The sequence below is a fragment of the Falco punctatus genome (assembly GCF_963210335.1).
Source record: "Falco punctatus genome assembly, chromosome: 8".
Lineage (NCBI taxonomy): Eukaryota > Metazoa > Chordata > Aves > Falconiformes > Falconidae > Falco > Falco punctatus.
In genome coordinates this window covers 16038750-16065933 of record NC_137588.1, presented here as the reverse complement: position 1 = coordinate 16065933, position 27184 = coordinate 16038750, and the positions used below count along the sequence as shown (strand labels likewise).

General features: G+C 45.3%; 2 protein-coding genes across 5 annotated transcripts in view; one reads left to right on the top strand and one right to left on the bottom strand.

The window, feature by feature from the left end:
* Positions 1-11190, bottom strand: part of PIKFYVE (phosphoinositide kinase, FYVE-type zinc finger containing) — a 69151-nt gene extending 57961 nt beyond the window's left edge. For 2 of the 4 annotated variants that reach the window (XM_080400239.1, XM_080400241.1), the window contains exons 1-3: positions 10745-11190; positions 7920-8101; positions 6207-6386 (exon numbers count right to left, since the gene is read on the bottom strand). In XM_080400239.1, the coding sequence (XP_080256365.1) occupies positions 6207-6386; positions 7920-8091 (352 nt within the window). In that variant the 5' untranslated portion in view covers positions 8092-8101; positions 10745-11190. Of the gene's footprint in view, positions 1-526; positions 2583-2618; positions 6173-6206; positions 6387-7919; positions 8102-10199; positions 10706-10744 lie in introns of those variants that run through there. The other 2 variants (XM_080400240.1, XM_080400242.1) reach the window with 2 other exon arrangements.
* A 238-nt stretch (positions 11191-11428) lies between these two features.
* On the top strand, positions 11429-25194 carry IDH1 (isocitrate dehydrogenase (NADP(+)) 1). The gene is made up of 9 exons (XM_080400298.1): positions 11429-11715; positions 14275-14402; positions 16032-16323; positions 18096-18201; positions 20812-20989; positions 21415-21566; positions 22649-22789; positions 23586-23748; positions 24241-25194. Exons 2-9 carry the CDS (start codon positions 14281-14283, stop codon positions 24332-24334), a joined length of 1248 nt encoding a protein of 415 aa, XP_080256424.1. The 5' UTR covers positions 11429-11715; positions 14275-14280; the 3' UTR covers positions 24335-25194.
* Positions 25195-27184: the final 1990 nt, after the last annotated feature.

The window sequence follows — 27184 nt, the reverse complement described above, 5'->3', positions numbered from 1 at the left end:
AAAGAAGGGACTTTCAACCTACTGTATGAACCTTGTAATGAAAGTCTTTTATAAAGCACTGAAGTCTCATTTTAGAATGCCCTCTAGAATATTAATACTTCCAAAATAATTGCAACAATACTCCAGGGCTGGTGTAAGTCAATGCCTTAACCTGAATTTATTTATAAATTATTACAGCAAGTCTCAGGACTCAATTGCTCAGTTGTGATTAAAAACAGTAACTCGGAATAAAATGCTCCCAGAAGTCCTCATCTTTGAAGTTCTTTTCTTATTTTCCAAGAAAAAAGCTGAGTTGTTGAGAACCTGTACAGTCATTCTTGATTAACTATAGCAGAGACTCCTGAATAAAAAGTTAACACAGTTAGTTTCTTTCCTATAAAATGCTAGATTACTTTGAAGCGTTGCTGTACAAGTTACAAAAAGGATCCTTCTCTCCAGAAGGATCAGGACACACAGTGCTGCATTGAACATTTAAACATTTTAAAGAGTCATCAAGAACTTTTCTGAATAGTTTAAAGTTTCTTACCAGCTTCGTTGCTCTCCATCTGACTAGCATTTTATTTTGATTCCCCCTGGCACTGGAAGAACAGACATGGCTGCTTTCTGTTTACTGCTTCAGATACCACTGATGTCAGCGGGAATGCTGACAGCCCCGGCAGAAGCGTGTTAACTATTGCTGTGCAGTAACAACTAGGCTATTCCTTTGTGTGCAGATAAAACCCCTTAGAATAACACAATTACAACTGCAGGATTCCATGCCCCCTCTTCAGGTTCTTAGTAGACTTTTTAGTTAATCAGCCCACATATAGCTGCTTAATGACCTATGTACAATAAAGAATCCACAAGAGGAGAGGATTTTAAAGAGATTCTAGAGTGTTTAAACCCAGTCCTGTGGCTAGCCACTTGGAATTAAAAAAAAAAAAAAACAAAAAACAACCAAACAAATACACTTCTGCACAGTACCAAGTCATGAATTTTATAGTGATTAAAGGGACTTTAAATATTTCAAGAAAACATCAATACCATAGTAAACTTTGCCTCCTCCTTACTTCTATCACAAGATCTATGCTGCATTTAATTCCTGGACTTTCCTGCTGTAACTTCTGAATTCAATAGTATCTTCTTTCCAGGAATGTTGCTTCCAATTCAAAAAATTACTATCAGGCCTCCTTGCCCAGCTAGTGACAAATCTTGTCAGGCAAGCAATTCCCAAAGTACGAACACATACAGCAATGAGGAAATGCCACAGGTAACTCCACACTGAGCTATGCACGTTACATAAAACAATGTCAAAAGGATGACATCTACATTAGAAAAAGCATTCCGTCAGCAGTAGGAGCACATAGCTAACCCGTTTATGACTAGAGAAGCTGACCAATTCTCAGATTAAAATTCAGTTGGCTTTTTTTCCTTTTCAGTCATGTGATTTCACCCCTTCTGGGGAAAACACACTGGAGAGCAAGAATGTAAGAAGTTATTATTCTGCAGTACAGGACACACTGTGTCCAAAACACTGTCCTTATAAAAAGACTCACATGTATCAGTCTTAGGTTGACTCTTAGTCCTGATTCAAATTCTATTACTATAAATACCACAGCCATTTTCTCAGTTAATGCACGCATGATTTACAGAGGTATGTTTTCAGCATTGTAACTGCATTTCCTTATTTCACCATTAAATCTGCAAAACTCACACTCCCTTCCGTAAACATGCAAACTGTAAGAGTATTTTTCTTGCTTTGCCCACATAACCATCCAAACTTCCATTAGTTGCACTTCTGAAGAGATTTCATAACCTTTTTTTTTTTTATTTGATCCCAAGAGGGTTGACCACACTTATGCATCTAAGTAGTGGTAAGCTTTTTCAGGGGTCCTGAAGCAGCAAACTCAGTATATGCTGCTAAATAAATAAAAAACCCCAAAGAAACAACACGAAAAACCCACACACCTCCACCCAAAAAAAACCCACCCCACACACCCCACCAGCCACAATTAAAGCTACATACAAAATCAGCTTTTCAAAATAAAGTTAAACTTTGTTTAACTGTTATTTAATCCTTTATGACAATCAGATCAGCTGCACAAATTTTTGCTTGTGATTGTCCAACAAGCACAAAAAGAACTCCAGGAAGTCAAGACAGCTTCCTCGTGGTTTTAGTATACAGAGTCCTTATACTTTTTCAGTCCGGAACTCTATCACATCTTCATCCATTTACTCTTCTTCCTTAGCCAAACACTCATACAAGACAGTCATTTTTCACTTGATATCATTTTGCATTTAACAAACAAAAGCCAGCTGCATCTCAGCCCTTCAGTGTGACACTCCAACATGAGCGTGGAACACATCTTTTCAGGAGTACCAGCTTATGCAGCATTTGCATTTTTCCTATCCATTCCCTTCCCATCTACATGTTTGCTGAACAAAACCTCACAAAAGGAACCCCATCTAGATTTTCCATTTGATTTATTTCTGACCTATTTCTCCTTTTTAAACTAAAAAGTAACTCCTACAGCTACTACAGCTAAAAAAAAAAAAAAAAAAAAACCAAAACACAAAACCACAAACTCATATTTCAACAGTACCTCTCATCCTTCTGATATGTATTCATAGCTACGTACCTCTCATCCTTCTGATATGTATTCATAGCTACGGATCCTTGGCAATCCTATACATCCTTTGAAATACTGTATGTTTTCCTCCCTTTTTTCCTACTCTCCCCAACTGAACTGTGATCACTAGGAAGGAACCCGCAACACCATTCCAGCTATGATTACCTACTCGTACTCAGCACACTCTTCTGAGTTCAGGCCACGGAAAGATTTGCTCAGTAAGTCATGCCGCTGTTCTGCATCCTCAATTACTGAATCACTTCATATATTTTTCCAGAGTTTTTCATGACCCTAGCTATTTTAGCATTTATTTTAAAGTGAATGACAAGCCAAAACCACTATAACTACTTTGTTAGCAACTTAACTGCTATTTTCAGTTTACAGACAGAGAGCTGACCATACACTAACACAAGAGGCCCAACCAAGAGCTTCATAAGGTTTCAACAATAAAAAAAATACCCCCCGCCAGGGATACCACAGTTTTGCTAATACAAATCAACAAGAATTGATTTCTACTTATTTGCTGCCAAAGCATATCATTTCATATTTAAGTTCACTGTCGCAGTTCAAACACTGCATCTTCCTCAAGTCACTGCCATAAAAAGTACCGACACAAAAAGGATGAATGCTGTCCTTAACTTCATTTTACAACATCCATTTTCACTTTCCAAAACCTTTCTCAATAGAAAAGGTACTCTGGTAATAAGTCATGTTCCTTATGATTCCCAGTAACCACCACACAGTTTCCTCAGGCCTTCTTTCCCCTCATACAATCGTTGGACTTCCTTTACTCCTACTAGGCTCCTTTGCCATTCCCTACCACTGCCAGTCTCCTGCAATTGTCTAGCACTAACAGCACTATCCTGCATGACAGAGTAACAAGTGCTTTTACTACCAACGCTCCCTCTCCAATTTCAGCATTTCTAGTTCTCCTTAAACTGGATTTGCAAGCTGTGACATTATTTCAGTATGAGACTATTTTGGTTCGATGCAGCATCTTGAAAGCACTCGGCTGAGAGTACACACAGACACACGCAGTCCTACACAACCAGCTGGGCCCACTGACCCTGTGGAAGTGACACCAGCTTCCCAGCACCCTACTCCAGCACATGAGGATGCAACAGATCACCCAAGAGGAAGGCCGCAGGTTTCAATGCAGAGTCTCAGCACTGGTTCTTCAGCCATACAACTCACAAAGCATCTTTTACATAAACCTAGCGTCCAGCAGCTCTTCCTATTTTCACAAAAGCCAGTAAGGTGCTATTGTAACACTTTCATGTAAGCAGGCCTGAAGGGAAGCACCCAACTGAAACCCTACATATTTGGTGCTAGCCAGTTTCCTGCAAAAGCCACCATCCCTCCATGTTGTTCCGTGCTTGCAGTTGTCAGCCAGCATGGTCCCTGAGCCATGAGAATATCTGCTGTGCAGACACTGCAAGCTAGTAGACAGATGAGGGGTGGGATTCAGCATCTTCAGGAGCAATTGCATTCCATTACTCTTTAGAGGCACCAGCAACCTTTTATTTATTTATTCCTTTTGGTTTGTTTAAGCTTGGCATGTTATTTAAACTCAAGTAGGATAGATACACCTTTGTGAAAGGCTTGAGCATCTTCCTGCCTACATTTGCCCATGTTACCAAGTGTCTGAGTAAAGGTCAAGCCTAGAAAGACATTTAACAGGCCTGCAGATACAAGGCTGCAATAAAACTCAACTAGGTTAGACACTTCACTGTCGCTAAACTGAGTGGGTGAATTGATCCACCAATCCAGGTGTTTCTGAAAATCACATTAGGTCTTTTCATTCTTTAGATACAAAATAATTTCTAACATTATTTGTGCAGCCCAGCACCAGCTGCAATGGCATAAGTAAAATTCTCCTCTGCTCAGTGTTCAGAAATCCTCAAAGACCTGATTATTGAGCACCTTTTAAGACAAAAGAAGGCATGAAACTTAATTTTATAAAGTTTGCTTCAAAAAAAGCAATGCCTGATTTTTGGAGAGGGAAGATGCAAGTATTTTTCCCCACTTCAAACACAGTGAGATGACCTGAAAAACTCCTCTGAAACCTCCCCACCAATTCAGTACATTTTTATCTGCATTACAGAGAGTTCATGTTTGTTAGAGCACTGAGGTTACTCGGGGAAAGATACTCAACAGCAAGTCAGGCCACTCAGCATGCACTATCACAGAAATTTCTTCAAAAAAACAGCAATTCCTGCTTAATCTATCTTTACTTCTTTCCAGGCTGATTCATTATGAGATTTTCTAAGCATACTTTCATCCAAACCCAGGGATATGAATGAAGGTACTGAAAAGGAGCTGGAATAATGCAGCAACAGTTACTTCCACATACCTGATGTGAAATCTCATTTCCCTGGTTGCCTATTCCCAGTGGAAGTCAAACAGCAAGATTATTTCTGCCATTCTGAGTACTGAACAATCTTCCTCGCCTAAAGGTTTCTAACCCGTAATCCCCAGATAACTTCCAAGTTATTTACAAGAGGTAACTAAGAATGAAGTAAATTGGCAAATCAGCCAAGGGCACACTGCTGTACTTGGGTCATTTGAGAAAAAGCTTAAAAAAAAAACCCAAAACACAAAAAACAACATACACACACAAAACACCAAAACCTTAATCTGTTTGTTGTGACAGATACAATTGAATAGCACAAAAAGTACTAGAGAGCAAGGAGGAAGATAATGAATGTGTTCAACTGAGACAGCATGCAAATGACTTAAGAGATGAAAATGCTAGTTACCTGTACTGGCCTTTTACCTGGTTACCAAGACTAGACATCTTTCTAAAAATCCCATAAAAGTTCACAATTTTTAAGGTCTGATTTGTTTCTACTAAGCACTAAGGAAATACTGTCCTGCACAGGATTTTTACCCAACTTAGCAGTTTGCTCAAGGCTATCACAACAAGTGGCCAACAATAACCTAGCAGACAGCAAGAGGGACTCCCACAATCTACTCACTAGCCCTTCCAGATCTTCATAAATTCATTACACAGCTGCACCTTTGAAATGACATTCAATTTCCATTCCAGCTAGAAGAGGTTCAGTATAGCATTTGGCCATAGTTCCAAGGGTAGGAATAAAAAACATGTAGACACAAGTTCCTGTTCAATTCCCCTCAAAACATCTAGAAGCAAAAAAATCTGCATTTATAACTCCCTTGAGGTCACAAACATCGACCCCACTCAGAATGAGCTCTAAAGTTATAGTCTGTATAGTTTATAAATGCAGCTTTTAAGAAACCAAAGTCTCTCAAGACAAAGTAGAAATTTTCAGGATCAAGGTTCAAGTGACTTTAAGACATTGGATATGTTTTGGCAACCTCTTTTGTTCCAGACCATTTTGTAATTAAGACAGCAGAGCCCCAGCAACAGTGTCTTGCTGGAACACTACAGGTGGAGGGAAAATGCTTCTGAGGTTGAAGTGCAACCTCACTCACAGAAGCAGTGTAGCCTGATAGAAAATTCTGCTATCAATCTAGACAGTCAACAAACGTTTGGTCACCTCCTTCCACTTCAGTCTGAAGCATCCCAGACTGCCTAGTACAACATTTGCTTGTAGCACAAAGAGCTGAAATTACCCAGGGTTGAAGAAGATCTTCTTTGAAGCTCACCAGTCAGTTGTTTTTTGTAAGGAACCGGTGACCTCAGAGACTGAGCCCTGGAGGGATGCTGAGGACTGGACCAGCCACCACTCAACGCTTGTGGATCACTCTGTCCTGCCTCTGCTCTCTCTGCCGGGGATGAAAGCCTGCCATCATCTGGAGGTGACAAAAAGCAAGAAAACAACTCTCAGACATGATAAAGAAAACCAGTACTGCATGCAGAACTAGGGGTAAAAAACCTCTCACGAATGGCTCATTTGAATCATGATTACACATAACAAAAGACACCAATTTTTATAGTCTGAAAAGTACCATTCAAAACATGGAAACAGACCAGTACGCAGGACTCGTCTGTCAAGGCTCTGGCAATTTCAGAAGCATCCCTTATGTGAAAAGGGTCTAAAAAAACCCAAATCGGCAAGCACAAATTATTCTTGCTATCTGGAATGGCTACGCTTGATTATCAGCTTCTGCCTTGAAAAGTTTTTCAGTTATGCTGGAAGCCAGTACTGAGGTCACATTAAAGTTACCACAGCCTATAATAATCCACCTGTTTCCATCAGAGGATCAAGTACAGACAGGTTCTCATCGATTCCAATAACATGCTCATTTCACATGCTGTTTCAAGGTTGTTTTCCCATTCTTTCAGCACAATACTTTGCTGACTCCAGCTACATTTGTACAGAGACAAACAAGTGAAGCCAATATTGACCACATCTTACGTTACTTTCAAAAAATTAATAGTGACAGGCAATATTCTACTATGCAAATTAATAGCATTCACACCAGGTAGGTTTTTTTCATTTTGCATAAGAATAGTCTGGACAGATCAGTTTGCTTATGCAAAAAGCTATCTTGGCCCTTTTTTTCCCTAGCCCAAACATTGCAGAAGTATGCTTAGCAGAGCTGGATAATGAACAGACTAAACAAAAGCAGCTGACCAGCTTGCCACCTCCAACAAAGAGATACACAGCTTTTGTACAAAACTGAGATATATTAATTCACTGCTCTTCACAGTATATTTCTTTGAAACAAAAAAAAAACCCTCACATAGTTCTTTAAGAGCTTGCCAACTGAGAATATATGTTTCATGATATATGTAGCATAAAAGCAAAAATCAAGTATTACTTCTTAACTTACAAAATTTTCACATTTCAGACCTCTTGATGGGGAACACCTAAGCCATGCACATTAAGGGTGGACCTCCCGCAATATTGCAGCTCGCCTGCCACCCAGCTGAAGGTACAACGTGGGCAGGAAGGTGAGAAGCGGAGGAAGTCTGGAGCAAGACCTTGCATTGGAAAGACAGGCATACATTTTGCTCATATAGGCTGGAAGAGGGTTATTCCTGCTTTTAGCTCCCCAAAAAATTCATACAGGCAAAGGAAATCCAGATGCCCAGCTAAGAAACTATACAATATTATCTGCTAACTGGCTTGTCTCTGACCTTCATGGGCAGCCACAATTTCTAGCTGCAAGATGGTGCTTCTCCCACAGCAAAGCTCTACTACGTCACCCCAAAGCAGATGCAACATCTCCCCCAGGAGAACTGATTCACCACCCATTTGGCCAGCCATCTGACATCATCCTCTTATATTCAGAGCTCTTTTTACAAGTTTACGCAGCAGCAGAGGGCATCAATAATACAGCGGACACAATCCATGCACACACATGCCCCCAAGCACTTACCTTTGCTGAAACGGAAGAGATTTACAAAAGAGCTATAGGCTGATTTAAAAGGCGGCTCATCCTGGTCTGGAGTCAGGGGTTTGAAGTGAGTGAGATGAGATGGACTACTAGGAGGATGAGGTAGATCACTGGTAGGGTCCAGTGTCGGAGACCGTTTGTCATCTGCGGCCATTTCACGTGCCCTGGAAAGAGTTCAGCAACATGCATTATACACAGGGTGGTGAAACAGAACATCTTGTCAACTGAAGAGAAGGTGTCACAATGAGATGCTAGAGGGGACATTCACCCCACCTACCACAGACCCACAGATATCTGCTATTAACACAGGTCAAGAGTGCTGGAGTCGGGAGCCTATGAACCCTGCCCAATCACTGGCAAGAGATCAGCATCTTTGTAGAGAGCAATTCAGAGCTCCTAGTTAAACATCCAGAGCAATCAAAGTAAGTAAACAGCCACTAGACTGTTTTATGGGAACTTGAAGTTTTCAAGTGGAGACTCTGCATGTGTATCACAAAAAAGTTTTAACTATGACTTCTGCAGCCCTTGTAACAAGAAAACTCAAGACAGGCACACCTGAGCAAGCACAAGGCATGGTCGTTGTTTCACCAGGTTAACTCAGAATGAGGAAAAGAATTAACTGCAAACAAAAGCAGGACTAAAAGATCGAGTTTGGTGGCACACTGCTTCCTTCCCCTCTGCACTACAGTACAGGGCCTTGTGCAAGCTACCAGAGAAGTAACCCAAACTGTGGATTATTTGTTGTCCTAACGCCTCTAAACTTCCTTGCTTTCAAGAGCAGACACATCAAGGAAAAACAAACAGCCAAACAACCAAACCACATTCTATATTAGGAGAAGCTACACTTGTTAAGCCTACTTGCGATGTATCAAAGCCTTCAGATGGCCAAGAATCACACTCTCCCACAGCTCATGTTCTTTACCCTCAATACACACCTGATTTCTTCCACTCTGCCTCACTAAGTCTGCACTTCTAACCTGCTAGGCAAAGGTGCTTACTACCTTCATCTTTGTTTAAGCAAGACTTAGTGAAACATTTGACAGAACAGGAACATACGGAGCTATGAGTGATGCTTGACTTTTATGCATGCCAAGGATCAAAACCCTGTATTATCAGCTTAGCAGCTGATACACGCTCCTTCATGAAATACCAGTTTCCACAACTTCTCCCTAGAATCTACAGGCATATTCTCCTGACCAGAACATTTTATTCCAAGTTCTAAGAAGCTACACTAAAAATCTGCACAGTCCAGAGAAAATCCACATGGTTGACAACTGATACTGGAAGTGCTAACAAGCTGCATGCAGCTCATGTGGCAAGGTTTGACCACTCCTACAAGGAACGAAGGAAAGATGTTATCTGCAAGTCATATGACTTCTCAGTGGACTTTTGCTTGCTGCTTTGCATAGTAAGCATGTTCAGCTCAAGAGTTTCTCCTGATAGTCATGTATCCTTAAGAAAGAAAAGAGAAAGAAATCATTCACAAATTTCAAGATAAACTTTGGTCAGGTTCTTTATGTAAGGTTGAGCCTTAGCATCCACATTCCTCTCCCCTGTAAGTCATGTTACTTTTTGCTATTGTTCATTTCAGCAAGATTATTCAGCCAATGACTTGAGCATGCTTAAAAACCACAGTTCATGAAAAATGCCTTCGAGAACATATCTTCAGGTAAATTTGGAATTGTTTCTTCAGTGCTCAAGGCAACTGATAACTTGCTTTTTAAATGCTGAATGCACAGCACGAGCACGCTCCCACACACACCACTACATTAAAAAGCCCATTTCGAAGTCTACCAGAAAAAGTTTTATAGGAAACTATGTTCATCTCTCAGCAACTGGCTATAGCCTGGCAAGACAGAAAAACAAGGAAGTCTCTGAACTTGCATACAACATATATGAGATTCTGGAAGAATAAACTTTAGCTTCAAGGGGAAAAAAAAAAATCACCCACGCAGTAATTGTTTCTGTGACAGCAGTACTAGCCTAATTAAAACAGATTGAAGAGAAGAGCACCATGCTTGGCATTAGCTTCAGAAACACCTGGGTCTTCTATGCTGCACAACACATTAGCTATGGAGTGTGTCACCCTTTCTTAAAGTGCTTTAGTTCTCCCGCTACAATGAAAACACTGCTTCCCTCCCCCTCCCCCCCACCACACAGGAACATAGTTACTTTTTTCTATATTATGGGAAACCAGAAAGCAAGGCACACCTAGCAATCACCAGGCACAAAACCACACCACATCTTCCCCAAGACCCTTACCCAGCCGCCGCGGGATGCAGCTACAGCCGCTCTGGGCTGCACCGCCCTCCGCAGCCACCGACGGGGCGCAGGGCCAGGCGCGGCCCCAGGCCACCGCACGCCCCCGCCGCCACAGCCGCCCCGCGCCCCTCGGCACCGCCACGGCCGCCCAACGCCAGCCCGGCCCGGGCGCTCCGTGCTCCGCGGATGTCACGGCAGGCACCCGGCTGGAGCGGCGGAACAGTCGTTATTTAACCGTAACTGCGTGACACAGGCGCTTCACCGCCGGCCCCTGCGCCGGAACCACGCCGAGCGCCCTGCCCTGCCTCCCCCTCTCCTCAGGGGACAGCCTGCCCGCGCGCGGCCCGGGATGGCGCACCCGGAGGATTCCCCGGCGGGACGGGAAGGGAGCAGCGGGAGGCCGCGGGAAGCTGCTCGCAGGCAGCCAAGGCGCGCCGCCGCCACCGCCGCCAGGGACCGGGCCGGGACCCGTAGAGAGGGAGCCGCTCCCACAGGCCCACACGAGAACCGGCCAAGATCACCCGAGCTAGACGAGCTGTGCTCACCTGCTCCCCGCGGGCAGCGGTGCGAGGTATCGGGGACAGGCCCAGGGCGGCACCGCCTCTTTTCTGGCCCCCTCCCGCGGCCCGGCCCGGCCCGGCGCCGCGCTTGCCGCTCCGCCGGCCCGCCCCTAGCAACCCGCCGCGCTGCCGCCAGCCCTGCCCAATCGCCCGCCGATGGCGGCGCTCCTCGCCGAGGCAGCGCCAATCGAAGCTCCGCGCCAATCCACCCGCCGGCCGCGGCCGCTGGGGCGGGGCCCCGCAGCCGTCCCGCCCCGTCGCTGCACTCCGCCTCGGCCCTGGTGCGGTCCCGGTGCCGGGCGTGGCACTCTGGGCTGCAGCCACCAGCCTAGCAGGGGGGGAGCCCGCGGAGGCGGGTGTTCCTCCCCGCGTCCTACTCGGTCCCGGTCCCCGCGGGGCGCCATGTCCTGCCCCACAGGGCGGGGAGTCCCGCTGCTGGGGGTCACAGTGCGGCGGGCACGCCAGGGCCGTGCCCGCCAAGGTGTACGCGGCGCGGTTCCGCCGGGGCCCCGCAGCCGAGGCGGGCCCGCACGGCGCTCCCCCTGCGACTCGCCCCAGCTGCCCGGGCGCGCCCGACCCCCCGGCGCCCGGGCCTTCGTGCCCGCCAGCGCCATCGCTTCCCCTGTGGCGAGGCAGCCCACTTACTGCGGCTGTCTGGGAGAAGGCCGCGCTGCGGGCTGCCTGGCCCGGCGGAACGGCAGCGGCGCGTTACGTGCTGCCGCGCCCCCCTCACAAGGCGGCATCGGGGCGCAACACCCGGGCGGGCCGGGGAGCCACGGCGCGGGCCCGGGGCCAACAACCGCTCCCCCCTCCGCTGCTCCGCCGCTGGGAGGAGGGGCCGGCAGGGGGCGCCGCGGCGGCGGAACCGGGCGGGGGCGGGGGCGCGGCCCCATAAAAGGCGCCGTGCACAGCCGGGCTCCGCATCGCCGTGAAAGCCGGACCGGCGCCGCCCGCAGGTAACGGGGCTCGGCGCCCCGCGGGTGAGGTGGGCTGTGGTCGCGCCCTGACCCTTTGTCCTTCCCGTCTCGGGCGCTGCGCCCCCCGCCCTGCGGAGGTGCCCGGAGGCAGTGCGTTTGCGCTTTGAGGCCTTTTTGTCTGGCCGTTCGAGGTGGGAGCTCCACGGCAGGGACCGCTCGAGACGCCCCGGTTGCCGAGCGGGTGCCGGCGCGCTGCAGCCACCTCCCTGGCCCAGGGCTGGGCTTCCTCCCCTCGCACCCCGGGTACCTGCTGGCAGTCGGCGGTGTCGCCTCATGCCGGCTGCGCTGGGTGCCCCTCGCGTACGGCGGCGGCCCTGCCGGGCGGCGCCGTGCCCAGGTGGTGCCGGTGCGTGGGGCTCGGCCGCGGCCTGCGCGGCGCTGCCTGCCCGTGCTGGGGGAGCCGGGCTGCGGGCGGGCACGGCGGGGAGCGGCCCGGGGAGCGCGCCTCACCTGCAGGGTCCGCGGTAACCCTGAAGCGGGGCGGTGTGGCAGTAGCGACCGAGCGTAGGCCTCCGGAGGGCGAGGGGTATTTGGAAATTCACAGGATTTCTTCTGAGCTGCCTTGGCTAAATGCCTGGGTTGGGTGTATTTAAGGCATGGTTGCTGTAGGAGAGGGACCTTGCGGACTTTCGGCAGTTCTGGAGAGTATAAAATCGAAGGGGAGGAGTGGCAGAAGAGTTAACTCCGGGGAGCGCCTGCTCTCTAGAGGAGCTGCTGGGCACGTTGGCGCCGGGAGAGATGCTGCTGTGCTGCTGCCCGTGTGCCAGCGAAACGGGGGGCTCCACCGTCTGAGCAGGGAAAGTCCTGGGGCCGTAAGATAAACATGTAGGGTGCTGTCAGAGTTGTTCAAGAACCTGCTGTTTCCACGTGTCAGTGGAGATGTATGTCGGTGGAGGTGTGTCTCACGTACCATCGTTATAAGCCTGGAGACAGCTCTGCAAAACCTACTGCTGTGACTGGCACACTCTGATTTGTCTCATTTAAGCAGGGAACAAGCCGTAAAACAGGTGATGGTGCGTGGGTGTCTGTGTAGTTTTTAGTGTAAATGGATTGGACTGAAATCTACTGAGTAGTGATCTTGTGCCCAAGCGGCAGGAGTGTGATGCAGTCCTCATTTAGATAGTCACAAATGAAAATTTGGCCCCAGATACTTGCATAAGTAAACTGAGTTCAGACACAGTTTGGTCACGTGAAGGTAAAATTTTCCATAAAGACTGGAGAGGCTGAATACAAATCAAGATGCTATCTTTCCTTGGGATAGGAGTGCCTCCAGCTAGTTAATTTTTCAATTTTATATGCTCATAATAAACAGTCTCAGTAACTCGCAAATTATTATTTCTTGCTCTTTAAAAAGTTTGGGAAAGCTTGGTGCCGTAGCTACAACATAGCTTAGAAAGTTTATTCTCTTCACAGACTAAAAATATTTAATGGATTGGATTTTGGTAACGCAGCACAAGTTTAATTAAAAAAAAAAAAAAAATTGGAACCAGGAAGCAGTCTTTCCACATGCTTGTAACCTGGGGCCCTTGCACTGCAAACCTCATGCCTCTGAATAACTTCATCTAGGTGAATAGACTCTGTGTACAGTAGGACTCCGCATTCTGGATAAAGCCATTGGTATCTGTGAGACTGCAACCTCGGGCATGAGAGCTTGGTATCTCACTGTAGTAGCCTAACAGCTGCATACAAGAATGGGACTGTCTTGGGAGGAGGAACTTGCCAAGTCATAGCTCTTGCATAATCAGAGCTGAGAACCGAGAAACTGTCTGTTAGAAAGCAGAGTGCTGTGTTACAGCAGTTGGGTGGCTTGTGGGGTTGGGTTTTGTCAAGGAACAAAGTGCAAATAGAAGGGCAGAGTTCAGGTTTATTTTTTTAGACTTTGTGAACAAATCTCTTGGGAAACCTCTGTTCCATACAGAAAACAAATCTGTCCAGTATTTGTTTTAACAACAGAAATAAAGCTTGCCATGAGAAAGTACTCTTGATGTTACCCTTGGATTTCTGTACCTTTTTTCTTCCTTCCTGGGGAAGAAAGCAAATAAAGACTCTGACAACGCATTAATCTTAATAGTGGCAGTAACACGAGCTGTCATTAAAATAATGTCCACTAATCCCCATTTTTTCAGAAAAAAAGGGAGAAACAGGCAACTGGACTAGAACTTATATCTAAAAATAAATAGTGCTCCTATGTTTCTGTGGTATTTGGGGGAAGAGTTTGGCCATGCTTTCACATTCTTTTGTACAACCATAATTAAAGCTCATGCCCTCGGAACACACACCCTTAACTCTCAGTATTAACCTTTATTTTTATCTTCAGCTAGATCTACCTAGGAGCTGGGGCTTTAAGAATAATACTAGTTAGCATGAAACTAGTGATAAACTGTGGTTATTTTCAAGTCTTTAGGAGATTCCTATATGCTGTGTTAGTACCACTCTTGTCGTTGTGCTGTAAAAATACAGGCATGTGTATTGGTGATGTGTGCGGTCAGTTTTTAATGGGGGTTTATATCTATTAACTTAGGTTTATATCTATTGCAGCTCAAGATGTCTAAAAAAATCCATGGAGGCTCTGTTGTAGAGATGCAAGGAGATGAAATGACGCGAGTCATCTGGGAACTGATTAAAGAAAAGCTAATTTTTCCTTATGTAGATCTGGATCTGCACAGGTAATGCCTCTTTATGATACACAGTCATTTTGTACTGCAGTTTGCATGTGTCATTAGGCATTGATCATGTTTCACTTGGCACTGAGGGCCTTACAGCTCTTCCTGCACTAGTGCAGGGAAGCTAACTAGCCCTTTTTATACTGGTAAAGTAGCCAGCAGACCCTCCTGGTTAACTTGTCTAAGGGCCAACCTCACTAAGTACTCTGGAGAGTATAGGCTCCTAGTGAAGGTGGTTTTGTCAGTATGGCAGCCCCTGTGGGGTTCCTCACAGCAGTAAGCAATGAATGCTTAATTGTGAGTTATCTTTCTTTCTGTACTGTACCTCTGGTACAGGTCTGTCATAGTTATGGTCAACATTTTTATCTCCTGTGTCTCAGCTTTCCAGCACCTGGGCAGTCTGCATGGTTTCCTGCAGCCTAAACAATGAGAAACATGCATGAGGTGTTTCAGCCACTCCCTGACTTGAAGCATAGCATCTGTGGACTCCGAGTAGGTTTATGGCTTCTAGCCATCTCTGTTTGAAGACCTGTCTAGAGGGCAAGAGGGTGGTTGTAGGGCACAGGCTGCCCTGATGTCTGTAAGCTTGAGCTCTGCTGCTGACAGTGTGAGTTGGCTGTTGCAATTACTCCACGAGCCTAGGTTGTGCTCTCCTGCTCCCTTCTGGAAAAAACAAACACTAACAGCTGGTATGGTAAAAGGGACATACCATCTACAGTATCTGGTCAAGCAGAACGGGTAACCTCTTCCCTTTCTAGCTACTGAGCTAGAAGTATTAGATAAGTAGCTGCATTGCCCCTAGCCATGTGGACAGAGGCCTTCAATGGTATCCGTCATCATTAAACCTGCAAGTCTGACCTCTTCCTCTGCTCCTAGAGTCATTTGTATGCCACCTACATCGGGCTTTCTGCTTGCTGGTGTTGAGAACCAAGCAAACAGGAACCCAGAAGCATAATACGTGCACACAGTCTGGAGAAGATCCCTTTCCAAAGAGGGGTGGGAGGAGGGAAAGCAGACCCCTGGCTGGGGCAGCACAATGGCTAGATTCATGTACAGCTGGCTATGCTTCAGGGCTGTCCCATGCTGGGCATCCGTTATTCTCCAAAAGCTATTAAAACAGTGAGTGTGGGAAACGTGCTTCCTCTGCACTGAGGGAAATATCGGCAGTTTTGCTGCCAGAGCAGGATTGTGGGTCCATTGTCAAAGCAGCTTTTAAGCCTGGTGTAGCTTCACATGTTCAGTACATGAAGGAAGCCAGAACCCTCAGCACAAGAGGTTTGAAATAAAGGCCCATATTCATTTGGAGATTGTGCTGCTCTGTACCATTAGAATCCCGGACTGGAAGCTTGGAAGTGAAGGCGGAGGAGATACTGGCTATGTCCCATGTTGGCAGAGAGCCTCAGCCATAAACTGAAGCTGTCCTTTCTGCAGCCTCCTACCAGCAGCAGAAGTGTCAGTATATGAGCTTGTTTTCTTCCATTCCAGCAGAATTTGCACTTGAAGAGGGATAACTTCAGTTATGGCAGAGTGCTGAAACCACGGTCACAGGCACACGTGGGGTCTGGTTTCTTTCCTGTTGGACACAAACAAATGTCCTGGGAAGTTCTGACCGTCTTTGTGGGTTTCTTACAGCTATGACTTGGGCATTGAGCATCGTGATGCTACAAATGACAAAGTAACTGTGGAAGCTGCTGAAGCCATAAAGAAATACAATGTTGGCATAAAGTGTGCAACCATCACTCCTGATGAGAAAAGAGTGGAGGAGTTCAAGTTGAAGCAGATGTGGAAGTCTCCCAATGGGACCATTAGAAACATCCTAGGTGGCACTGTCTTCAGGGAGGCTATTATCTGCAAGAACATTCCCCGGCTGGTGTCTGGATGGGTGAAACCCATTGTTATTGGCCGTCATGCTTATGGGGATCAAGTGAGTCACTTCAGTGCTTACCCCTCTCTTTATCTGAGCAGGCTTAGTCCTGAGTGGCATAGAGCTACAAAGACTTAGACATCCTTGTGCTGTTGCTTAATCTCTTGCACTCTACCTGGGAGTGGGCACTTGCTAGCACTTTGTACAGCACCTGCCAAAGTGTGAGAGAGCTTGGTTCATGCCTCTTTCTTAAACAGTGTAGCTGTATAAACAGCATGCAGGGCCCTATGCTTGGACTAGATAGGCCTGTACTTAAACACAGGGTATGACTCCTGCAGAAATAAATAAAAAAACCTTAGAGCTCTCTTTCCTACATAGCAAAGTCTTGAGAAAATATCCTTTACATCACGCACCTTATTACTTCTCAGAAGGACTTTCTTGGTGGCAGGTGTTGCTCACAGTAAAAATGGAACAGAGCGTGTGATTTTTAGAAGTGGGCAAAGTTGCATTCTGTGTGTGGGTGCAGTTTTGGGGTTTTGGGTTGTTTTGTTTTTGTTTTTTTTTAAATGATCTGCTTCTAAAACTTACTTCCGCAGAACTCTTGCAGAGTTAATGTTCATACTGGGCACGTCAGGCTGTGGTATCAAAGCAGGGGAACATCCTGTATCAGAGCTCTCCTGCCAGAGGTAGTACAAGGTCATCAAAAGCCCCTAGCATGGCACGCAGTGCAGTGGCCTTTGGGCAGCTCAGAGGACAAGAATTGACCACGCAGTTCCTCATGGGTAATGATATGTGGTAAAGCAGCCAAACATGACAAAAAAAGTCTTCAACAAGAGCAGAGTGCTTTAAATAGATGAGTTAACCCACAAACTGAGAGCAAGTCGTAAGATTAGCTGTGTTGGGAAGGTAAAATAATAAAATTTCCAAGAGGAAGACAATTGCAAAGCCCTGACACTAGAATAGAATGGGGTTTGAGGTCCTTAACAGTACTGAATAATTGAGAAGGTCAAAATAATAATAGGAAACAATGGATTAAGGGGGAAGGATTGAAACCCTGCCAAAGTATGAGATTAAAGTGAAAGGAATAATATAAGAACATGTAAAGGACATATGTGCAAGACACTTGTGTAAACTCAGAATAGCTCAGGGAATGAATTCCCTCAACAGAAGGGGAACTATGTGAAAGAGTGATGAATTTCAAGGAAATGTAACCTTAAATAATACTGTTCAGGACAGCTGGGAATATGAGACACCCTTGAAGTACATGTTGACTGCTCTTCTGTGTCTGTATAGCTCAGAGGAGCAACATATGTACCCGTTCACAGAATTCAAAGAACTCTTAGTAAAGATTGGCCTTACAAATGTTATATGATGAATAGAAATAATGGCTGTTATTAAGGTGCTGTATGATTCCCCCTTATTCATGAGATCAGTAGTTCTGATATGAATAGCTGGTTTTGAGGCAGGGAGAGGAGCCTTTCTACTCGCAGACCATACAACACTCTGGATACTCTGCACTTTAAAACTTCAGTGCATCTGTGAGAATATGTACTCCACCAATTAAAGTGGCCAAAGAATCTGTAAGCTTTTTCCTTTAAAAAGGAACATTTCTTCTGAAACAGGTGAACTCTTAACTACTTGCCTTTTTAATATCCAGTAAAATAATCCAATGGCTGCAAGGCTGAGTAAACAGAGCTTGTTCAATAGGTCTTTTGGTATGACCATTCATGCTTTTCTGCACCCTGCCCTCACAAATGTGGATTATCTTTTATGGTTTCTGTCCTCCTGATAGATAAAATCATCATGACAATTTTTTATTTTTTTTTTAACAGTACAGAGCAACTGATTTTGTAGTACCTGGGCCTGGAAAAGTAGAGATGACCTACACTCCAAAAGATGGAGGCAAACCGGTCACATATCTGGTCCATAACTTTGAAAGTAGGTATTACCTCTAAGTTGTGATTAAAACTGATATTTTGGGTTTAATTCAACCTTGAAGTATAGGTCGTACCTGTTTGGTGGTAAAATACAACTTTGAGGTAGAGTGAGGGAGAAGGTCTGGGCCTTCTTCATTTATTTGGGAAGTACTGAAAGTTACTTGAAATCTTGGGGTGGAAGAGTTATATTAAACATACAATCATACCAGGCCACCTGTCATGCTCCCTTTATGACGACTCTGGTAGCAGCATGTGTGTTTTCCTCTCTGATCAGAGGAAAACTTGCGATCTAAACAGGGCTTGACCTGAGTGGAGATATATTTGAGAACAATTCAGGTATAATTCTTCCTGGGTTTAGTTTGTCTTACAGGGTTCTGTATACCTTTGCAGTTTGTACCCTTCTTTGTTAAGCAGTCTTTTTTATTATTTTTTAATTTTTTCAATAGAAAAAAGAAGTGACCCTTACTCTGCAGGTGGAAAGGAGATTAACAAGGATGCTCTTGACTGTGTAGGCTCTAACTGTTTTAATAGATGCAGTCCCAAAGGTATTGGTGTCCCTCCTAGCAAGATGGCTGTGCTGGTTGTAGACGTTGCTAGACTCAGGAGGAGGAGTCCTGAAATTGCAGGGCTTTATTGCATGAAAACACGTGCATGTTGCTAGAACCCAGGGTTTTCTTTAGGGTCAGGATTCAGGAAAACATCACACGAGTAATCTCTTGTTTATCAGTGATGAAAGGGTTCAGGATTTGAAGGCCTAGGGTGACCTGAGTATGTGCAATGTTTTGTTTCTAGTTACAAAAAAAACTAATACATCAGGGTAAGCCACACCTAGTTAGTATGCAGTTGGCTTATCAAATGGGTGCCAAGACTGCCATATGACCCCCCTTCTGTAATACTTGATTTCTTTGGCATTCTTGCTCACAGGAGCCTAAATCTCTACAATCTCTTATCACACAGTCTTTCACCCGGAGTTCACTTGCTTCACTGCCGGTCCTAATCTATTTTCACTTGATAGGTGACTGGTGAGCCTGTATTGAAGATGTCTGGCAGTTCCAGCTGTGAAGGCAACACAGCTGCCAGTCTGATTCACTGCTGTGTTGCATCAGTGACAGAAAGCAAGGAAGTGCAAAGATGGCAAATTACTGCTGTTGGCCTGGGGGAACTCTCCTCCCAACAGTTAACTGTTGTGCCACTGTATCTCCACAATGCATAAGGGAAGCATGTTCTGTTGCTATACGAGTATGTTCAGCCTTGACACTGAATCAAGAGATTTCAGTATGATTGTACGATTGCAACAAGGGGTTGGGTTTTTTTTACCTATGTACAAACAGTATTTGAGTAAAACTCAGTAGCTGTCATCCAGCAACTATGATATCATGGCTCCAGAGGACACTGTCTCTGTAGCTGATCAGACCCTGTTCTGTCCTGGACTTGCTGAGGGAGGCAGGGGGACAACATGTATTTTCACTGTTAATAACAGGGATTTCATTCCCTGCCAGTATCAACTTTAAATGACCTTCCAATCTTGGCAAGCAGATAAACCTCTTGCTTTCCCTCTTCGTTCTGTATACATGTCCATATAATAACAACCATCTGGAGATAAGGAAAAATGGATATTAGGAAAGGGTATTTTCAAAAATAATTTAAAAAAAAAAAACTAGGCACTACACAACAGACTAGAGAGGTGGTGACAGTAAGGTGCTTAAAATAAAGTACATGGTATCTGCTTTGCAGTAGAAACACAAAGAGCAGTGCGCAGAGTATGACAAAGCTTTTTCATGAAGCCCTAGACCCTACTTTCACCCACAATCAGCCTCTCCCATGATCTGAATGCTGCTTTCTCCCAGGTCAGCTGGGCTGTAAGTTAAAGGCACTTTCATTCAGGCTGCTAACACATCTGCATTACACAAGTCATGTGAGTGTTGGTAGTTCCTCATAGCCTTCTAGGGGCTTTGCTTTGCACCCAGGTGGCTGGCCTATGCTTCCCGCAGCTTGCTGGAAGTGAGCCTGAGCAGGTGAAACAAAGCAGTGGGACAGGCCAGATGCGGGTGCTGAAATGATGCAGGAATACATGTGGGGACCTGCTTACACAAACTAGGCAAAGCTGCCTCTGACTGCTGGAGTTAGTTCTGCAGTGCAGTCAAAACCTGAAGGTGCAAGGCACTTAAGATGGGAGCAAACCATTTCTAGCTTTGACCAAGGCCCCTGCTCCAAACTGCTGCCTGCTGCTTTGTTAGAAAAATACTCTGTATTACTTACATGGCTAGTGGGAGTTCAAGCACACTCACTCCTGTCACAGTTTTTCTGTTTAGGCTGGATTAGGAAGACACTTCTTAGGGGGTATTGGATCACAGTATTAACATGTACCTAGCTGTAAAACAAAACTGCCTTCCTATCCCATGTGTTACAGGGCTGCTGGAGGTTTGAGCTGGTAGTGCAAAGTGAATCTTCTCCTGAACTGAGATTATTAATAAAATTAAATTGAGAACTATATCAAGATACTTGGGGATAACACCAGACTGTCTGCCGGAGTATGCTATGGGGAGAGTGTAAAATCCTTAACCAAAACTAAATCCTAGTTGATTCTCCTATGTTCTTCTTCCACTAACAGACTGTGGTGGTGTAGCCATGGGAATGTACAATCTTGACCAGTCTATCAAGGATTTTGCCCATAGTTCCTTCCAAATGGCACTGTCTAAGGGCTGGCCCCTCTACATGAGCACCAAGAACACCATCCTGAAGCGATACGATGGCCGCTTTAAGGACATCTTCCAAGAGATTTACGACAGGTAACTAGGATAGTTGTGTACTTCTTACTGCAGTCCTCTCCAGCCTTGTGAGCTGCTACAATTAATTCAACATTTTCAGACACTCAGTAGTACTTTGGGGGGCTGTGTACCTTCCCTGTCAGTTTCCCTCGTCCTGCAGGATGCAGTGCTCAATATCTAAAGCTCTGCTAAATGTGGCTGTGGTGTTCATCTCTCCTAACAGGGTTACAGATTCTTTATGGGCTTCTCTGCGATTCTGAAGGAGACTTGCAGTGGCCTAGCAAAGCAAACAAAGAAAGAGTAAAGAGGATGTCAGTTTCTTTTAAGTTGTTGTTTTTGTGGGGCTTTTTTAATCTTAACTCTATGTACCTCACTGTGAACAATTACTTGCACAAATTGTGCAGTCCCTGCTTGTATGACAGGGTGTTCTGTTTTTTGTTTTCCAGAGAATACAAGTCCCAGTTTGAAGCCAAAAAGATCTGGTACGAGCATAGGCTGATTGACGACATGGTTGCTCAGGCCCTGAAATCTGAAGGAGGCTTTGTCTGGGCCTGCAAGAACTATGATGGGGATGTGCAGTCTGACTCTGTTGCGCAAGGTATGAGATGTTTCCTGTGCTACACTGAGGTAGGCTCAGTAGCAGTCCCTTGTGAGCTTGTATCATATGTTATGTAGTGGCCCAGGAGGTGGCATTGGGTCTCAGAACTTACACCTCTAACCTGTGGCCAATCACAGAGATACTAGGCAAAGAATTTCTGATTGTGCTTTTCCAAGAAAATCCATTGAATGTAGACTGCTTAGTTATACTTCTTTGCCAGATGGCAGTTATACCAACATAATAACTGATAGGCTTTCCATTCTAATGGAAGGTATCCAGACAGCTGGGATTTTGTCACTGGCAGCTTGAGTTAAGCTGACTGGTGGTGAGCATACTGGGAGGTGCTGTACAGATAAGTAAGAAAACCTTCAGGACCTAAAGCTAACTGTCAGTTGTAAAGAGAAAAGTTGGTATGTTGAACTTTACAGACTTGTAGTGCTTGATCAAAATCCTATATAACCAAGCTGCATCCAAATATGGATGCAGAAACCCAAAGGACAAGGTGTGTGGCTTTATGTAATATACTCTTTCTACAGTAATGCCAGCAAACTGCAGAACAAGGATGCATATTTGACTAATGAACAAAGAAGCTTGCAAAGACACAAATCTCTGAAACCTACAGGGTTAGAAGTGATGTGAATGATCAGTTTTGCCAGCTCACAGTTCCTTTGACTAGAGCAGATGCCCTTGATATGAAGTAGATTTGTTTCCTAATCCCCCTGTGCAGAAGATAGTGATTGGCAGCCCAACACTGCTTATTTAGGATTCTTTGTTACCATACTGCACCTTTTCAGTAAAAATCTGTCTGGAGCAAGTTACATGAGAATACTGATTTTCTTGAAATGGTGCAGAATGTCTGTGTATCTGTATCTTATGGTTCAGCAGCAATTTCTGTTCAGACAAACTGTTATATCTTGACAAGTTGGGAGTAGCCAGGTAGTTGCAGCAGCAGCACTGTTGTTCAGGAATACTCACATCAAGGCTGAGAAGGATGTAGGGGGATTGTAGGATGGGGGAATTAAGGGCAATTTAAGGGGGCTGTCCAAAGTAGACACTGAACTACTTAAACTTGTGTCCTGTAGGCTATGGCTCTCTGGGGATGATGACCAGTGTGCTGATCTGCCCTGATGGCAAGACTGTTGAAGCAGAAGCTGCTCATGGCACAGTTACTCGTCACTACCGCATGCACCAGAAAGGCCAGGAAACCTCCACTAACCCCATTGGTGAGCTGCTTTTCACTGCCCTTCAGTGATCTCTACGTGTGAAAGAACAGGTTAGGAGTAGGAACATCTTCATCCTTTCTGCAGAGAATTGCACCACTGAGTGGTGAAATGGGTAGTTCATAATGCATTTTTCTTCCATAGAGATAGGTGCAGCCTGGAGCAAAGACAGGCTGGAATGGAGTAAGTGCAAGCAATAAGCTAGACCTAACCTAGCCTTTGAAACATGCTGTGCTCTTCCGCAAACAATGGGTTTATAGCTACAATGGCCTTAAAGTTTAGGTTGGTTGGCTTTTATTTTACTCCCCTTCCTAACGCTCCAAAAGACCCAGCCACCCCCCAAACCATTTACATACTTTAAGTGTAGGTGCATCTAAAACGGGACATGAGGGAAAGAATCCTCTGCAACTGTGCAGGGACCAGAGTGTAATGTTATACCAGGAAGAAGACTGCACCCTTCTATTGTAAGGACAACTTTCTGTGTAACCAGAGTCCCACCACTGGGACTCACTGCCTCCAGCTATCTCTTTTTGAGTTGGGCAGGAACAAAATAAGAGAAAATGGCATGCACAAAGAGATCGCTGGAGGCAGTGAGTTTCTGGGGTTTGTTTTTCTTTAGAACTGCACAAAATGCAAAAGATGCCTAGGTGAAGCTAAGTGTTCTCTTTCCCATACCACATTTTCTCCTTTTTGGCTGTTCTCAGTTTTATTAATATTAAAAATTACTGTTCCACGTGACAGTTTAGAACAACGTCCAGGGAGTTCTAGAAGGACAGAGTAACCTAGTGTTCTCTCTCAGCCTCCATCTTCGCATGGACAAGAGGACTCGCTCACAGAGCTAAGCTGGACAACAACACTAGCCTCAAGAACTTTGCAGTTGCCCTGGAAGAAGTCTGCATTGAGACCATTGAATCTGGCTTCATGACAAAGGACCTTGCTGCCTGTATCAAAGGCCTACCTAAGTAAGTGGAAGAGTAATGAGCTGTGCTTGGAGGAGGCTGTTTTATTTGGTGTTTCTGAACAGCATTTGCTGGAAAGTTATTTTAGTGTGATGAAGAATTGCAGGAGTCTGGTCACAGAACAGGGCTCACCTGTACTCAGTGGTGTACAAACAGAACGTGAGACTCCCTGCCCCAAGTAGCTTAGTGTAGGTTGCTCTGTCCCTGCTATCGTACCAAATACACGGGGGAAGTAAAATAAGGAACTGCAAAGATTTCTCTTATGACGGGCTGGCCACATTGGCCAGATCCTGCCCTGTCCATTTATTAGGATGGAGACCTGCTTTACTGCAAAATACCACCTGGCTACGTCTTCTCTGGAGCCTTTTGGCAAAAACCATCAACCTGATGAGTAGGAGATAACTCTCATTGTTTTAGAGGCCAGGCTTAAGAGTTCTTTGAGCATTTGAGTTGCTTTACAACTAATGTCTGTCTTGTGTTGCTTCTCCCCTGCAGTGTCACACGCTCTGACTACCTGAACACCTTTGAGTTCATGGACAAGCTTGCTGAAAACTTGAAGGGGAAGCTGGCCTCTCTGCCCAAACCTTAAAGTTCTACTCAAGCTCCACTAACAAAGTGTCTCTCGCTTACACCAGAGTGTAAGTGGCACAGTATCACACTTGTGTAACATTTCAAATGCTAGACAAAAATGAATATGTACATTTTTTTAAAAATGTTTAAAAAATCATGTTTTCTTAAACCCCTTGAGCTGCTGGGCTGGGCCTTACTTTTGCTAAGCAGCTGAATGTGATAATACTCAAGCTCAGTGTGGGCCTAGATGCCCAATGTCATTCACCACAGGCCTGAGGTTTCTCACCATGACTTTGATCTGTGTTTCTTTTATCTCTTCCTCTCAGACTGAAAGCCAGTCAGCGTCACAGCTCTGGTCAAACCAGCGGTGACTTACTGTCCAACAGACCTTAGAAATCAGAACCGTCCTCACCTTTCCACTACTGTCTACTCAGTATAAGTAGCTCACAGGGCTACGCCAGCTCTGCTGCAGCCCTCCTCTTAATTTATCTTTTCGTGTCAACCGGAGCATAGTATCCTGAGACTAAGGGATTTGGTCCCATTGCTACAGTCAGGACTGGCATTTGGGAATAAGCACTTATAAATGCTGGAAAGAAGCCTATAGGCTGAGCGCCTAGTAAAGCCATGCTGCAGTGTCTAAATGCAGGCCATGCATTTAGTTATATTTCTTCTGACTGGACGTGAAATGTAGGAACTGTTACCTCTTCCCCCACCCCACAATTCATAAAGGTGCAAAACTTATCTCCAGTTGTCTGGGTTATTACTTACCCTTCCTCTTGTCATACAGCAAGTCAGATTATGACTCTGAAAAACTATTCCATCCATGGTTGTGTGTTTGGGGTTTTTAGTTCAGACTAAAATAAAAGCCAACTAACGTTCTTTGTGTCTCTCCTTCCTTTTTGTGATTAGCAGATATGGGAAAATTCTGCCTCAGAGAGCAACTCCAGTACCTTTCAGCACAGTCCAGTACATGCTGGGACAGACTGTCAGAATGCAATTTAAGCACAAACTGATCTCTCGCTTACTGATTTGTTCTGGCCCAGGCCAAGCTGTGATCCATAATGTGGTGTCAAGCATCAGGTAGTGCACAAGAATGTAAAGGTACCACTTCCATTGAGATTTTGTTTTGGGACTAATGCAAAGTGAAATTGATGCATCGCTACTCAACAAAGATCAGAAACTGGTTGTACGTGAGACAAACTCTCACGCTGCAGCTGACTACCTGTTAAGTGTTGGTTAGGATAGAAATGCAATGTTAGACTAGTTATTAACTAGTCTATATATAACTAGTTAACAATGTTAGCTAGTATTAACATTTGTTTTGGGATGAGCACGTGTTTGAAACACAGCTCTACCGCTGCTAGTAGCTGTCAGTCTGCCTTCAATACGAATGAACACAGTAGTCTGCTAGTTTGTTAACAGGAGCGTGTAAGAAGTGCAGCTGCACAAAGTCCCATTGCTGACCCATAGAAGCAACAGAAACAGTCATATGGAACATCTGGGGATTTATGTTCCTGCCTGGCTTCTGACATCAGTAGCTCAAATTATGATGCCATAGGCAGGCAGGTCATGCTACAATAGCACCTCTAACAAATTCCCTGTTATTTACTAGCTCCTATGTGGCTTCCAGAGTACCAGAGGCTTGGTACTTTTCAGGAAACTGAAGAAATAAAGGGGCATTTTTAAATCTTACACTTCTTTTTTTTGTTTTAACTTACGTACTTAAGTACAGTTTGAAATGTAAGCAGTGTAGTAGTATTTACCTGACTGCAGATAACACTGTTTTCCCTCTGTACTAATGTTCTGGAAGGCTCTGTAGAGCACAGCAAGTCCCCATCTGTCCTTATGAACTGATGGATGCTGCTGCAGTGCTGAGGAAAGGAACACTTGGCTCTGTGTTGGGAGAAGCAGCACTAAGTGTGGCCATAAGAACAGAGCATCCCTCTCCTTGCTCTGCCGTGGAGAACCATGGAGAAAGAGGAAACACTTTTCCTGCTTCCAAGGAGGCACATTCCCTTCGCCTTTACTACCAATACAATCACTTATTTTCCCCACTGCTCCCTCAGATGTTTAGTATCAATAAATCTTCAAAGTTAGACACCAGCAGACCCTAAGAAAGCAAGTCCTGGAGGCCAGCGGGCACTCAATCTGCAATGGAAGAGCACACTATTTCCTGAAACGCGATTGTGAAGCAGCTGGTATACTGCGAGGCAGGCAGCGCTCCCAGGCAGGGCCCTCGTACTCCCACCGCCAGTGGCAGCACTTTTCACCAACACTCCCATCAACAGACCCCAGCAAAAGTTGTCTCCCATCAGAGTACAGCCCAGCTTACCTTTACCACTGACACTGATGTTGTTAGACGTGTCCATCTGTCCCCCAGCTACTGTGTGCTCAGGACTGGTGGCAGGCTCTGTTTTCAACTCCATCGGTATGCAAATCCCCACGGACAGCAAATACAGCGAGGGGATCTATCAGTTACTGACACGGCTCCCTTCCAGAAGAGCAGAGAGCTTTGACTTTAGGGCAGCAGTCAACCCTAAATTCAACTTTCCCGTGGACTGCTCTACCTGTACAGAAGCCACTTTTCACAGGAAATTATGCTAGGCAGCATGCCTCTTCTGCTTGCTGCCAAAGTCTGGGCTGCTTAAACACTTTCATACCCTTTCAGTGGCCTTGTGGGGGTCTGCCATGCTGGAAGATCAGCCCTCCAAGGCATGCTCTGCCCAGGCTTCTGCAGGGCCAGGAGAGAACCGGCAGAGGCAGCTAGCTGTCTCTGGTGCCACAAACACTTGCGCACAAAGACTCTGCAGACAAGCACCCCAGCATTTAAAGGTGGAAGGGAGAGGGCAGGAAATAAATATCACAAAGC

Coding starts and splice junctions, on each gene's coding strand:
- IDH1 (XM_080400298.1), top strand. CDS start 14,281: ATGTCTAAAAAAATCCATGGAGGCTCTGTTGTAGAGATGCAAGGAGAT. Junction 14,403..16,031: donor GTAGATCTGGATCTGCACAG/GTAATGCCTCTT, acceptor GGTTTCTTACAG/CTATGACTTGGGCATTGAGC. Junction 23,749..24,240: donor TGTATCAAAGGCCTACCTAA/GTAAGTGGAAGA, acceptor TCTCCCCTGCAG/TGTCACACGCTCTGACTACC.